Source organism: Bufo gargarizans, chromosome 2 (genome assembly GCF_014858855.1).
Source record: "Bufo gargarizans isolate SCDJY-AF-19 chromosome 2, ASM1485885v1, whole genome shotgun sequence".
NCBI classification, from domain to species: Eukaryota; Metazoa; Chordata; class Amphibia; order Anura; family Bufonidae; genus Bufo; species Bufo gargarizans.
Window position 1 is genome coordinate 371,494,826 of NC_058081.1, and position 15,269 is coordinate 371,510,094.

Below are 15,269 nucleotides of genomic sequence, written 5' to 3' on the forward strand. Positions count from 1 at the left end.
GATCTCCTCCTCTCTGCTGCCAGGAAGAGCTCCCTACATCTCTCCCGTGCCGTATCTGCTCTCCCTGGTACAGTAGATTGCTGCCTAGGTTCCTTGGGTAAGGACAGTTCAGGGGCAATATACGTTACCAGAATGAAAAATGTGTGGCAAATATGACTATAACCCCCCTCATCCATAGGAATGCACCCATGTACTGCAGTATATGGGTGCATTCCTATGGATGAGGGGGGTTATAGTCATATTTAATATAAACACTGTCCAGGGACTGTTCTGTAATTGGCATGTGCCTATATAAAATATGTTCATGGCGCCAAAATAAGCCCTACCCCAATAATAAGCCCTAATCCTTTTATAAGACCCTGTCTTATTTTCAGAGAAACACGATATCTATCTCATATCTATCTATCTATCTATCTATCTATCATCCATATTGTATTATCTACATCTGACTATCTTGCATCTATATTCGGCTACATCTCTCCGTGTCTATCCATCCATTATTATATCATAGAAACATAGAATGTGTCGGCAGATAAGAACCATTTGGCCCATCTAGTCTGCCCAATATACTGAATACTATGGATAGCCCCTGGCCCTATCTTATATGAAGGATGGCCTTATGCCTATCCCATGCATGCTTAAACTCCTCCACTGTATTTGCAGCTACCACTTCTGCAGGAAGCCTATTCCATGCATCCACTACTCTCTCAGTAAAGTAATACTTCCTGATATTACTTTTAAACCTTTGCCCCTCTAATTTAAAACTGTGTCCTCTTGTGGTAGTTTTTCTTCTTTTAAATATGCTCTCCTCCTTTACCGAGTTGATTCCCTTTATGTATTTAAAAGTTTCTATCATATCCCCTCTGTCTCGTCTTTCTTCCAAGCTATACATGTTAAAAAATCATGGGATTTTCCCACAAGGAACAAAGAAGGAAGTTTACCGAGATGAGAAATAGTATGAAATATGGAATTATGCAACTTTGGCTACATTGATGGTATAGCTTTAATATGAGGAATGACATGTCATCATACATTATTAATAGTTTGATAAATTACTCATTAGCGTTGCTTTATTCTATGCATTCTTTATCTTCTATACCTTTTAGATTCTCTTCAGGAATGAGTCATTTATTTTGATTTCATATCTATAATTTAAAGGTTGCCCCATATCTTGATCCAAATAGAGGTTTATCCCTGAGGTTAGCAGACTTGGTTATTCTGTGTGGAATATATGTAAGGGTGGGTTCACATCTACGTTATGGAGTCCATTATGGCTTTCCATTATAACAGGGTTATAACGGAACATAATGGAATCCGTAGAATGGAATGCAAAATGGAGGCCTTTAAGAGGCATTCCGTTTTTGTCCATCCTAATAGAAGTCTATGGGACAACATAACGGATCCGTCTGGGTCTCGTTATGCAACATGGAAAACAAAGTCCTGTCAACAGGACTTTTGTTTTCCATCTTGCATAACCGGAACCAGACGGATCCGTTTTGATTCCCATAGACTTCTATTAGGACGGAGAGCAAACGGAATGCCTTTTAAAGGCGTCGGTTTTGCATTCCTTCATAATGCAAGTCTATGGGCAGCAAAACGGATCCGTCCTTCCGTCTTATGGATTTTGTTTCCATAACAGAACCCACCCTAAGCTGTCACTTAAACCCATGTTTCCTATGTTATAGAGCAGGCATCCTCAAACTGCGGCCCTCCAGCTGTTGTAAAACTACAACTCCCACAATGCCCTGCTGTAGGCTGATACCTGTAGGCTGTTCGGGCATGCTGGGAGTTATAGTTTTGCAACAGCTGGAGGGCTGCAGTTTGAGGATGCCTGTTATAGATAAAACTACAGGAGGATTATGTAACAGTATTTATATAATCTAATATGCAATTCACATGAAACATGAGGACCTTTCATGTTTTTTTTTAGTTTAGATAAATACATTTACTTGCCAGGTACTTGCTGATGCTGCCACCCTGCCTGTTTTTTTTTTTTCAAACCTTGCTCCTATGCCCTGCTGTGCCCCCTGCAGTTTTCCCACTCAGTATCTTAATACTGAGCATCAGGGAGGAGATGCCAAGGTTTCTCATTGGGCATCTCCTTCTCCCTGGCTGTGCCGTGATCCAATCACATCAGAGAGCGTCACAGCCAGGGAGAAGGAGACGTCCATTGAGAAACCCTGTCATCTCCTCCCTGTACCGATGCTCAGTATTAAGATACTGAGCGGGAAAACTGCAGGAGGGCACAGCAGGGCATAGGAGCGATATTTGAAAAAAAAAACAGGCAGGCTGGCAGCATCAGCCATCAGCTACTACAAGAATGTGGAAGATCTGGTAATACCAAATGTTGTGCTACTGTTGGGGATGGAACTGCAATGTAGTGTACAAATGTATTTCTTGTAAAAGTGACCCACCAATAAAAAAAAAGTACAGTCACCAGTGTCATTCAAAGCCATACAAATAAGCACATCTTTAGGATTCATGAAAAAAATGGAACAACAAGGAACCTACTAATGTATTGTTATTGTCCATATTGCCTCCTTTTCTGGCTGGATTCATTTTTCCATCACATTATACACTGCTTGTATCCAGGGGTTAAGACCACCCTGCAATCCAGCAGTGGTGGCCGTGCTTGCACACTATAGGAAAATGGCCTATGTGTATTGCCATGTTTCCGGCCACCAGTGAGGCCGTCGCTTTTTCCTATAGTGTACAAGCACGGCCACAACTGATGGATTGCAGGGTGGTCATAACCACGGAAACGAGCAGTGTATAATGTAATGGAAAAATGAATCCAGCCAGCAAAGGAAGCAATATGGACAATCACAATACATTAGTAAGAGGCTTGTATTAACTATACCTACATGGTGTTGTGGAAATTTTATTAGGATGTGTATTTAATATATTGTGTATTGTCATCATGTCTCTCAGTGTCAGGGTAAACCATTGGAGTGGATATCTTCCCGTGTATGTCCTGTCATAGCTGCTGGACGCAGAGGTCTCCGTCGGTGAATGGTCCCTAGTGCGCCTGATCAGCCACTGGAGATAATGACGCTGTACTGTAAATAAACATGCATGAGGATCATAGTAACTTTATCTGGCATTGATCACTGAGCAAGGCTGGATAAAGTTCGCTCCAGTGGTAATGGTAGATTATTGCATACATGTGTTTGTTGGCTAGGGTATTCTAAATGATGGTGTCTTGTCTTCCTATGTCATCACTTCCTGTATGTCATCACTTCCTGTTCCCTTGTTTTGGGCCAGCCCCTTTTACACCTTTTTGTTAGTAAATAAAAGAGAACAGACTGAGCAGGGCGGGGCAGATGCTCAGCAGAACTTAACAAGAGAACACCTTTGGCTGACTGCGGTTCAGATTTTTAGCTTTCCTTACACAAAGATTTTGGAGAGCGGATTACAACTATTTATATTTATATTTCAATGGTAAATGCCATTTTATGAAGTGAGACAACAGGGTTAGTATGGAGACCAGACAGAGGTCAGGTCTAGCAGCGAAGGGTCAAATCCGGGAACAGGTAGAAGTCAGAAAATAGGAAGACAAGTGTAGAACAGCACACCTTTGCAGGACACTAGCAGAGTACAACTTATTGCTTCGGTACCTTAACAAATGTACCCCAAGGTGGCCAGCCATTGGCTGGTAAACATTATGGTGCAAGAGCACTGGCCCTTCAAGAACTGGAGGAAGCATTCGCGGCCTATCAACAGATTTACAGAGGCCTTCCCCCAAGAAGCAGGCCGCTGGCTGCATGGAGGGACTGAGTTATTTAGGCCAGGAGGAAAGGGAGAGATGACAGGGGTCCGCACTGCCGGAGACCGGACTGAGTGATCTGCAGTGGCCATAAGACGCTGCTGTAACAATAGCATTGATAAATTCCACCCTAATGTACTCAGAGGCTATCATTATCCAGGGAATATGTTTGGTCAGCACACCTATGTCTCAACTGCAGTAAAAAGCATAGTCAAGTACACATTGCAATATAACTATAAGGGAAAAAAACACAGTTACATGTACTGTACTGCAGACAGGTGCAACTGTACAGCCTACAGATGTAAATGTCTGGGCCATATGTTCAGCGGGACACTGCAGATGGTAGGGAAAAGCATAATGCCCAAATGTGATGTGAACCTAGCCTGCAAATATATATTTGCTTTAAGCTCTGGGTAATAAAATGAAACTATACTGTACCTTCCTTCCATCAGTGCTTTAATTGAACGAGGAGACATCTGTATGCATTAGTAGTAAGGATGCACAAACATGCGTCTGTCCCTGAAGGATGCAGTTAAAATCCAACTTGTCATAATTCAACTGAAACTATGCCATACGGAACAATTCAAACTTTCTTGGCTTGTGTTATATGCTGCTGCCTAGTGAGCCTGATTTATAGTTTAATAATATAGCTAGTCTGTGGCAAAGCACCCAACACACCAATTCATTTCATTAGTAGAGACATTTCGGAAAGTACGGAATAGGCTCTGTAATGTAGATCTGCCTGCTCGGCGTCTGCATCGTACTCCTTATTATAGTGCTATTTACGTCTTCTCTAGTAGTTACGTTTTATTGTTATGGTTTGGGGGAGAACAATGAAGAGACTGCAAAACGAGCACTAAGAACACAAACCACAATTTCCATTCCCTTACTGGAATATTTCAAGTACACTAGTCAATGAGAATTCATAGCGCATAGCCACATGAATATGAGAAGAGGAAGAAGTGTTCTGCTGATTTAAAAGAAGGTAATTGTGTACAATGTACATAAGATTTACTATCGGAAGTCTTGTAAACTACAGCAAAGCGATCATTTTACAATAATTGAAGGGAGAATTCTATTTTTGATCAAGATTTTGCATTCCCTGTCAAAGCCTTGAGTGACAGAGCTATAATAGTTTAGATGGCAGAGAATTTACCAACGCATACATCTATAGTGGTCTCCTACGTCTGTGCTGGGTTTCTGTGTGATCTGGTTATAACAAATGTATTGTATAGTAATGCTTTCCGGGCTCCCAAATGGAAACTGGAAAAATATTTTATATATGGTAAAAAACGTGCTTATCTGAAATAAAAAAGTAAAGATGATTTCATTAACACTGAAGAGGACAGTATACTGCTACAGAGAGATCTGGATAGATTAGAGGCTTGGGCAGATACGTGGTAGATGAGGCTTAACACTGACAAATGTGAGGTTATGCACATGGAAAGGAATAATGCAAGTCACCTGTACATACTAAATGGTAAAACACTGGGAAACACTGACATGGAAAACGACCTAGTAATTTTAATAAACAGCAAACTAAGCAGTAAAAAACAGTATCAGGCAGCTGCTGCCAAGGCCAATAAGATAATGGGATAATTGCATCAAAAGGGGCATAGATGCCCGTGATGAGAACATAGTCCTGAACAAGGCAGACATAGCAGAGCTGGAGAGGGTTCAGAGGAGGGCAACTAAAGTAGTAACTGGAATGGGGCAACTACAGTACCCTGAAAGATTATCAACATTAGGGTTATTCACTTTAGAAAAAAGACGACTGAGAGGAGATCTAATTACTATGTATAAATATATCAGGGGTCAGTACAGAGATGTATCCCATCATCTATTTATCCCCAGGACTGTGACTGTGACGAGGGGACACCCCCTGCGTCTGGAGGAAAGAAGGTTTGTACACAAACATAGAAAAGGATTCTTTACGGTAAGAGCAGTGAGACTATGGAACTCTCTGCCTGAGGAGGTGGTGATGGTGAGTACAATAATGGAATTCAAGAGGGGCCTGGATGTATTTCTGGAGTGTAATAATATTACAGGTTATAGCTACTAGAGATGGGTCCTTGATTATTATTTTTTGCCTTCCTCTGGATCAACTTGCAGGATAACAGGCTGAACGGGATGGACAGATTTTTTAGCCTTACAAACTATGTTACTATTATATGATAATTGATAATGTACAAGAGACAGATGTGTCCACCCTTACCTTAGCTCTAATTTGGTTAAGGACTCCAGTTTCTCATTAAACCAATTATAACCAATAATGAGAAGTGTCTCTGACAGGCTCCCAACCACATAGACACATGTAGGACCATAGACATACGTAGGATAAATATCTTGTGACACAATATCACAAATTAAAGTTGCTCTGAAAAGATGGTTGTCTCTTGACACACATTTCAGGATATGTCCAAGCAAGATGAAACATAAGGAATAACATCTGTATACGGTAAATGGCATTCATCTTCCTGCTTTGTTCTGACTGACAGCTTGCCCAAAACGTTTCATTAGACTAGCTAATGATGTCCAGGTACAATTTATACAATATAGATTACATTTGACTGAAGCAAGAAAGGTTGAAGTGCATTAACCCTAGTAGATTCAATTATACTAGCCACCACATATACAGTAGAAGTCAAAATGGTTAACAGAATATGTACCACAAAATACACATTGAATAGAGAAAACTGAGGGCGAATAACTGTACAGCAGAGCTGTAATTTGTAAATGAGCCACTTTCTATCCATGGTAATTAGTTTCTACAGCTACGCTGCGACCTCTGGCGCACAGTGCCCATTTAATAACACTAATTCAAGCATAAATATGAAGTTATCATGATTAGAACAAAAGGAAAATATGCTCCAATCCTAAGAACAATATTTCAATATATTCATGCTAATATCTTATCTTATCGTCAAGGAGTTTCTCCTTACCTTCCCTAACATTAGCTGTTTGCCATTATAACAGCGGCACTATATTACCAACACCCAGTGCTCCACCTAGTAATGAAACCACTTAAATCCAACTAATGCATTTCTTTCCTGTCAATTTCATGTTTCACATATAATTCCTTAAGCATTTTCACAAGATAGAGCTCAATTCTTCCCATAAACTTACATTTCCAGCTGAGTGCAAAAGAATCAAGGTTGTTCTAGAAGGCAGTGGGCCAACCAGACTGTGTAATTACACAATCCGGGTATGTAATTTCTAGGCCTTTTAGCATGTAGCATGAAAGCAATTCAATGTGCTAGCATTTATAGCAGCTGAAAGACATTTTAAAAGCCATAGGAGCTTTTCAAAAACATATATATGAGTTTATAGATAAAATGCAAATGTAGGAATAGCAGTGAGTCTGAAAAGTGAATCGATGTTTACCAAAGTTTATTTCTGAAATGTCACTAAACTTTGAAGAAAAAACTGAAAAACAGTTCAAAATAAATACTCCATTTTGTTCTAGGCCTAGATCACATAGCGTCTTGAGCCAAGTGAAAAATAAAACTGAGATGTGCCTCATGGGACAATATTGAGCTTGGGCCTAATCAGCAATCTACAATCAGATTAATCTATCTGCAAGACTGCGTACCTGATTAGGTTGTGCACATAGCATAACCAGAGGCATTGCATAAAGATCATGGACTCTGAAACAACATCTGTACCAATGTTCCTGAGTAGTCACATACTATTTATAGGTCGTCATATGTAGCAAAAGGGTATTTGTATTTCTTTGGAACTGGAGTATAAGTGAAACCTGCTAGATCTGCTTTATGTTTATGATGGCACCAGCTATGTCCACCACTGGCATGTGTGGGCAGTTGCAATATCTTATATAAGAAATTAGAAATTGGTATGCAAGGGAATCCTTAACAAGGACGCAAACAAAGGCAGACTGGAAGGAAGAAAACTGCCCAGTTCTTCCGTATGTTATTCTTCATCCTAGGTAGTTGCTTCCTCTTTGAGTTACACAGCAGACAGTCATGTCTCATGGATAAAATTCACCTCTGGAGATGTGAATTCTCTAAGCTGTGATCAGTTTGGCGCTGGCTAGACTCGGGTGTAGGGTATGAAAACACCTGATCTTCTCCCTTATAGGGTTTGCCCCCATGACTACAACTTATCCTCTATGCACACAGTAGGGGTTAAGTGTCTGATGTGTGGGGGTCTGTGAGGGGATCATTACTAGAACATGGCCCATATTTCTCCTTTGAATGGAGCAGCAGACTTGCATACATGTCTGCCGCTTCATTCAACTCAATGGGTCTGCTGCCCCCCTATGCAGCCCCATAGAGTAGAATGAAGCAGCAGACATACATGCGTGTCTGCCGTTCCATAGGAATATGACCCCTGTTCTAATGATCGTGGGGGCACCAACGGTCAGACCACTTTTCTCTATCCTGTAGATAAGTTGATGTCCTGGATTGGCATCAGCAGGGGCTCTGGTAAGATTTGGAATGCTTGCGGTGGGGGATTGGTGATCTTATTTTTGAACCCATGCCCTTCTTTCAGAATTTCCACCTTACAACCCCTTTAATTTTTTTTTATGTAATTTACTGTTGTTAAGTTAATGTGTGCTAACAGCCTTGGACAGGCACAATAGATGGGTGGACAAGGACTGCTCTATCTAGGATGGACTAGTACAGGGCTGGCCAACCTGCGGCTCTCCAGCTGTTGTAAAACTACAATTCCCACGATGCTCTGCTGTAGGCTGATAGTTGTAGGCTGTCTGAGCATGCTGGGAGTTGTAGTTTTGCAACAGCTGGAGAGCCGCAGGTTGGCCAGCCCTGGACTAGTACATTCTGGAATTCAAGGGACACTTGTGCTGCTTCAATATTAGGATCAGATAGCCCAGAAACAGGATCTAGGAATTAGTATGAACCTCATTCTGCAGGTAATGCATAGACGGACAAGACTCCTTTAATAGTATTTATTGAAAGTATCATTCTCTTGAAAAGGAAAATGCAGTCTGGTTACACTAACCTATAGACAGGATTAACACAATGACTTGGAAAGAAGCCACTTTTTCCAGTAACCAGTGAAACCCCACGGAGCCAGCCTTCCTGGATTTTCCCTAAGACACGGACACCTTCTCCCTTTTGAAGGTCAATCTCTTCTGGACCCTGAGCTGTGTATGGATAAACTGCTACACACCTGTCAAAAAGCCAAAACGGAGGAAATCTAAGAAATGTTCTAACACATAATGTCAAAATCATGGTACTGATAGAAATGTCCTTTTAAGGCAACTCAAAGAGCTCAATTTGATATAAAAGTTGATATAAAACTTAAATTAACTTTTATTTTAAATTAATTTGTAAATTTAATTACATCTGAATAAAAAAAGACATTGCTAGTCTAACATTAGTCTTGACTAGCCTAAGAAAAATATAAATGCAGAATAAAAGTTCACTAAATGTTTGATTTATATAACGCATGGGTCATTAAAGGGGTCGTTCGTGGCTTAAGAAAGTATGAGAAAAGGGATAGAATAGGTTTTAAAAAGATTAAATAATCAATACTCACCTCACATTCCGCTGTCAATTCCATGGCGCTTACCCAATCCCCTGCTGGCCTGTCTATGCTTCCTGGCGTTTCTCATCATCCAGCAAATGTCCGCTCAAAAGCCACATTTGTTGCATGCTGAGAGACACCCTGAAGCAGACACCAGCAGGGGCTCTGGTAAGATTTGGACTGCTCGCGGTGTGGGATTGGTGAGGTCAGAATTGCTGGTCTTATTTTTTAACCCATGCCCTTCTTTCAGAATTTCCACCTTACAACCCCTTTAATTTTTTTAATGTAATTTACTGTTGTTAAGTTAATGTGTGCTAACAGCGAATAGATCTGCAATGAGTTACTGATCTACCCTTTACACAGTTCTTCCTCTTCAAATCAATGGTCAGTATAGCAGTATTATAAACAAATCAATGGAAGTACTATCATTTAAATCACAGTACAGTAAATGACACAATAAAGAAAATCATCAGTTTCCTCTTTTACTTACATATTAGCCAGAATATTCTGATGAGAACTTGGGAATGCCACTAGAGAGGGCCCCGTCCCCTGTGGTCCAAGTGTGGCATAAAAAAATGAACCATTGATCTAAGGAAATTTAAGCATTTAAATGTAAATATTGTTTTCCACATCGAGCCCATGATTAATCAACATATACATATATACAACAGAAGATGCACATTCTTTTGGAATACACATAAAGCTGTATTTATTCTCAATAGGGTTTGCAAGGATTTAACAATTGATGACCTCTTCCCTGAAGAGATTAAGGAAAATTAGAGATTAGGTAAAGTTTTGGAGCCATTCACTATGATTAATTGAATAATATTTTCCAGGTCTGTTTATTTTACCTACAGCTATCTTATGTATTATTTGATAATTTGCTCTACAATTGTATGGTGTCTTAGTCGTGTGGGGTAATGTAGTGAAATCCTACAATAAAAGACCTGTAACCTACAGATGTATCAATCCTAAGTAGGCAAATACTCTATTGGTCTGTAAAAGAATATCTGTCTGCTCTCCTGATACTTGTATTCTACATGAAACAGCATCTTTTCAGAAAACTCTATGTTATGCCGTCGGTTGACCAGAAGTATGGTTTTCCACGTTTGCTCCTAATGCTTTGTTGCTGTATCCCTCTGTGATGCATTTACAGAACAAAATTGGCAAGATTGCCAAGAGCTTTGAGTGGTCAACCATGAAAATGGTGTGCAGTTAGCCCATGTTCAGCACCACCGAGTGCCAATGCAAGCTTTACTGGATAAAGAAGGAAAACAAAAACTCCATTCTCAAAACTCCAACTCCATGGTACCTTTTTTCAACCTAAATTCCCATTATGTACACAAGTTCGCAAATCAGTTTCTTTCTCAATCCAGTCTGCACACTACACATTCAACTACTATCTGCATTGTAGCAAATAATTGGTATATTTTCTAAAAGCTAAAACGAAATAGAAAACACAAATGTGTAAAATTATAGAAAAATGCTATTGTGCTGCAGAGTGGATTGCACAATGAAAGTTTCTAGGGCTAGCAGAGCATGTTTGTCAACAGGCTTATTTGTATTCTTGGACCCTAAGTGCTACTGATAAGGTACAAAGCCTCCGGCAACACAGTCTGTGCCAGTTGATAACTAGGAAATGTCTGTTTACTCTGCACAGATTTCAACGTTATCACACAGACATTTTAAATCACCACTTCACAGGGTCAAGCATGTTAAAAATAACACCAAAGCTGTGCCGAATCAATGGAAAGAGAGATACTGTATCTTCTGAAACAGTGTACCAAACAAATGAAAGTTATGTTACCATAAATACTAATGTGTGTGATAAGACATTTCTTCACCACAAAAAATAAAGGCCTGAAAATAACAGCCTGTCTCTTAAAGGTGACGTTATAATGCATGAAAGAAGGTAAATTGCTAAATAAAGCATATTTTATTATATGCTCTATGTGCCTGATCTTATAAATTCTAAAGACTAGTGTTGATCGAGCACCAAAGTGCTCTGGTGCTCGAGTAGAACACTTTGGGATGCTCGGGTGCTCTCAAAGGAAGTCAATGGGAGAACCAGAGCATTAAACCAGGCACCCCCTGCACTGAAATGGTTCGGAAACAGCATAGGGAGGATGTTCGAAAACATTCATTCATTCATGTAGCGCAGGTAATGTCGCTGTCAGCAGGGGCCAAACAATTGCCCTGAATGCCACAGATATTTAGGATGCGCAAAGGTAACACAACAGATGTAGCAGAGGTTGTGTCACTGTCAGCAGCGGCCGAACAATTGCACTCAATTTAGTGCAGGTTGCGCTAATAATGTACAGTTGCAAGAAAAAGTATGTGAACCCTTTGGAATGATATGGATTTCTGCACAAATTGGTCATAAAATGTGATCTGATCTTCATGTAAGTCACAACAATAGACAATCACAGTCTGCTTAAACTAATAAAACACAAATAATTAAATGTTACTATGTTTTTATTGAACACACCATGTAAACATTCACAGTGCAGGTGGAAAAAGTATGTAAACCCCTAGACTAATGACATCTCCAAGAGCTAATTGGAGTGAGGTGTCAAACAACTGGAGTTCAATCAATGAGATGAGATTGGAGGTGTTGGTGTTCATCAGTCCACGGTAAGACAAATTGTCTATGAATGGAGAAAGTTAAGCTCTGCTGCTACTCTCCCTAGGAGTGGCCGTCCTGTAAAGATGACTGCAAGAGCACAGCACAAACTGCTCAATGAGGTGAAGAAGAATCCTAGAGTGTCAACTAAAGACTTACAAAAGTCTCTGGCATATGCTAGCATCCCTGTTAGCGAATCTACGATACGTAAAACACTAAACAAGAATAGATTTCATGGGAGGATACCACAGAGGAAGCCACTGCTGCCCAAAATAAATATTGCTGCATGTTTGCAGTTTGCACAAGAGCACCTGGATGTTCCACAGCAGTACTGGCAAAATATTCTGTGGACATATGAAACCAAAGTTGATTTGTTTAGAAGAACCACACAACACCATGTGTGGAGAAAAAGAGTTCCAGCACACCAACATCTAAACATCATCCCAACTGTGAAGTATGGTGGTGGGGGCATCATGGTTTGGGGCTGCTTTTCTGCGTCAGGGCCTGGATGGATTGCTATCATCAAAGGAAAAATGAATTCCCAAATTTATCAAGACATTTTGCAGGAGAACTTAAGGCCATCTGTCCACCAGCTGAAGCTCAACAGAAGATGGGTGTTGCAACAGGACAACGACCCAAAGCATAGAAGAAAATCAACAACAGAATGGCTTAAACAGAAGAAAATACGCCTTCTGGAGTGGCCCAGTCAGAGTCCTGACCTCAACCCGATTGAGATGCTGTGTCATGACCTCAAGAAAGCGATTCACACCAGACATCCCAAGAATATTGCTGAACTGAAACAGTTCTGTAAAGAGGAATGGTCAAGAATTACTCCTGACCATTGTGCACGTCTGATCTGCAACTACAGGAAACGTTTGGTTGAAGGTTTTACTGCCAAAGGAGATTCAACCAGTTATTAAATCCATGGGTTCACATACATTTTCCACCTGCACTGTGAATGTTTACATGGTGTGTTCAATAAAGGCATGGTAACATTTAATTCTTTGTGTGTTATTAGTTTAAGCAGACTGTGATTGTCTATTGTTGTGACTTAGATGAAGATCAGATCACATTTTATGACCAATTTGTGCAGAAATCCATATCATTCCAAAGGGTTCACCTATTTTTTCTTGCAACTGTATTGCATCCAGATAAAACAATAGTCCTTAAAATGACTTTTGGGTCTCTAACACCTTTCAACAGTAAACCCTGCCTGAAAAAAAAATAAAAAATATATATATATATATATGTATATATTCATGTCCCTAAACTATCTGTCCCTTCTGGTGCAGCTCTCTGTGACTAAGGCCTCATGCACACGACCGTTGTGTGCACCCGTGGCCGTTGTTCTGTTTTCCGTGATTTTCTGCGGACCCATTGACTTTAAAAACTCGGAAAATGCACCGTTTGTCATCCGCCTCCGTGATCCGTGTATCCTGTCTGTTTGCATAAAAGCTTTTTCAGAGCCGAGTTTTCACTTTGTGAAAACTCAGTTCCCACAGTATATTCTAACACAGAGGCATTCCCATAGTGATGGGGACGCTTCAAGTTAGAATATACTACGAACTGTGTACATGACTGCTCCCTACTGCCTGGCAGCACCCGATCTCTTGCAGGGGGCTGTGATCTGCACAATTAACCCCTCAGGTGCTGCACCTGAAGAGGTTAATTGTGCGTATCATAGCCCTCTGTAAGAGATCAGGGGCTGCCAGGCAGTAGACCCCCCTCCCTCCCCAGTTTTAATTTCATTGGTTGCCAGTGCGGCCCCCCCCCATTGTATTAATATCATTGGTGGCCAGTGTGCGGCCCCCCCGGCCCCCCTCTATTGTATTAATATCATTGGTGGCCAGTGCGGCCCCCCGGGCCCCCCTTCCCTCCCTCTGTTGTATTATCATTGGTGGCCAGTGTGCGGCCCACCTCCCTCCCTCTATTGTATTATCATTTGTGGCCAGTGTGCGGCCCCCTCCCTCCCTCTATTGTATTATCATTGGTGGCCAGTGTGCGGACCCCCCCCGCCCCCCCCTCCCTCTATTGTATTAATATTATTGGTAGTCAGTGTGCGGCCTCCCCTCTCCTCCCCGATCATTGGTGGCAGCGGAGAGTTCCGATCAGAGTCCCAGTTTAATCGCTGGGGCTCCGATCGGTAACCATGGCAACCAGGACGCTACTGCAGTCCTGGTTGCCATGGTTACTTAGCAATATTAGAAGCATCATACTTACCTACTGCGCTGTCTGTGACCGGCTGAGAGCTCTTCCTACTGGTAAGTGACAGATCGTTAAGCAATGCGCCGCACAGACCTGTCACTTACCAGTAGGAGGAGCTCCCGGCCGGTCACAGACAGCGCGGCAGTTATGTATGATGCTTCTAATATTGCTAAGTAACCGTGGCAACCAGGACTGCAGTAGCATCCTGGTTGCCATGGTTACTGATCGGAGCCCCAGCAATTAAACTGGGACTTCAATCGGAACTCTCCGCTGCCACCAATGATAATACAATAGAGGGAGGGAGGGGGGCCGGAGGGGGCCGCACACTGGCCACCATTGATAATACAATATAGGGAGGGGGTCTGCCGCCTGCTGCCTGGCATCCCCTGATCTCTTACAGGGGGCTATGATACGCACAATTAACCCCTTCAGGTGCGGCACCTGAGGGGTTAATTGCGCAGATCACAGCCCCCTGTAAGAGATCGGGTGCTGCCAGGCAGCAGGGGGCAGTCATGTACACAGTTCGTAGTATATTCTAACTTGAAGCGTCCCCATCACCATGGGAACGCCTCTGTGTTAGAATATACTGTCGGATATGAGTTTTCACGATGCAACTCAAATCCGATGGTATATTCTAACATAGAGGCATTCCCATAGTGATGGGGACGCTTCAAGTTAGAATATACTACGAACTGTGTACATGACTGCTCCCTACTGCCTGGCAGCACCCGATCTCTTACAGGGGGCTGTGATCTGCACAATTAACCCCTCAGGTGCCGCACCTGAAGGGGTTAATTGTGCGTATCATAGCCCCCTGTAAGAGATCAGGGGCTGCCAGGCAGTAGACCCCCCTCCCTCCCCAGTTTTAATTTCATTGGTTGCCAGTGCGGCCCCCCCTCCCTATAATGTATTAATATTATTGGTAGTCAGTGTGCGGCCTCCCCCCCCCCCCCCCGATCATTGGTGGCAGCGGAGAGTTCCGATCGGAGTCCCAGTTTAATCGCTGGGGCTCCGATCGGTAACCATGGCAACCAGGACGCTACTGTAGTCCTGGTTGCCATGGTTACTTAGCAATATTAGAAGCATCATACTTACCTACTGCGCTGTCTGTGACCGGCCGGGAGCTCTTCCTACTGGTAAGTGACAGATCGTTAAGCAATGCGC

General features: G+C 41.9%; 1 protein-coding gene across 3 annotated transcripts in view; it reads right to left on the reverse strand.

Annotated features, from left to right (window-relative positions):
• Window positions 1–15,269, reverse strand: part of SH3RF2 (SH3 domain containing ring finger 2) — a 132,494-nt gene that overhangs the window by 13,367 nt on the left and 103,858 nt on the right. For all 3 annotated transcript variants that reach the window (XM_044280751.1, XM_044280749.1, XM_044280750.1), the window contains exons 6-7: window positions 9,768–9,865; window positions 8,750–8,920 (exon numbers count right to left, since the gene is read on the reverse strand). In XM_044280751.1, coding sequence (XP_044136686.1) covers window positions 8,750–8,920; window positions 9,768–9,865 — 269 coding nt within the window. The remainder of the gene's footprint in view (window positions 1–8,749; window positions 8,921–9,767; window positions 9,866–15,269) is intronic.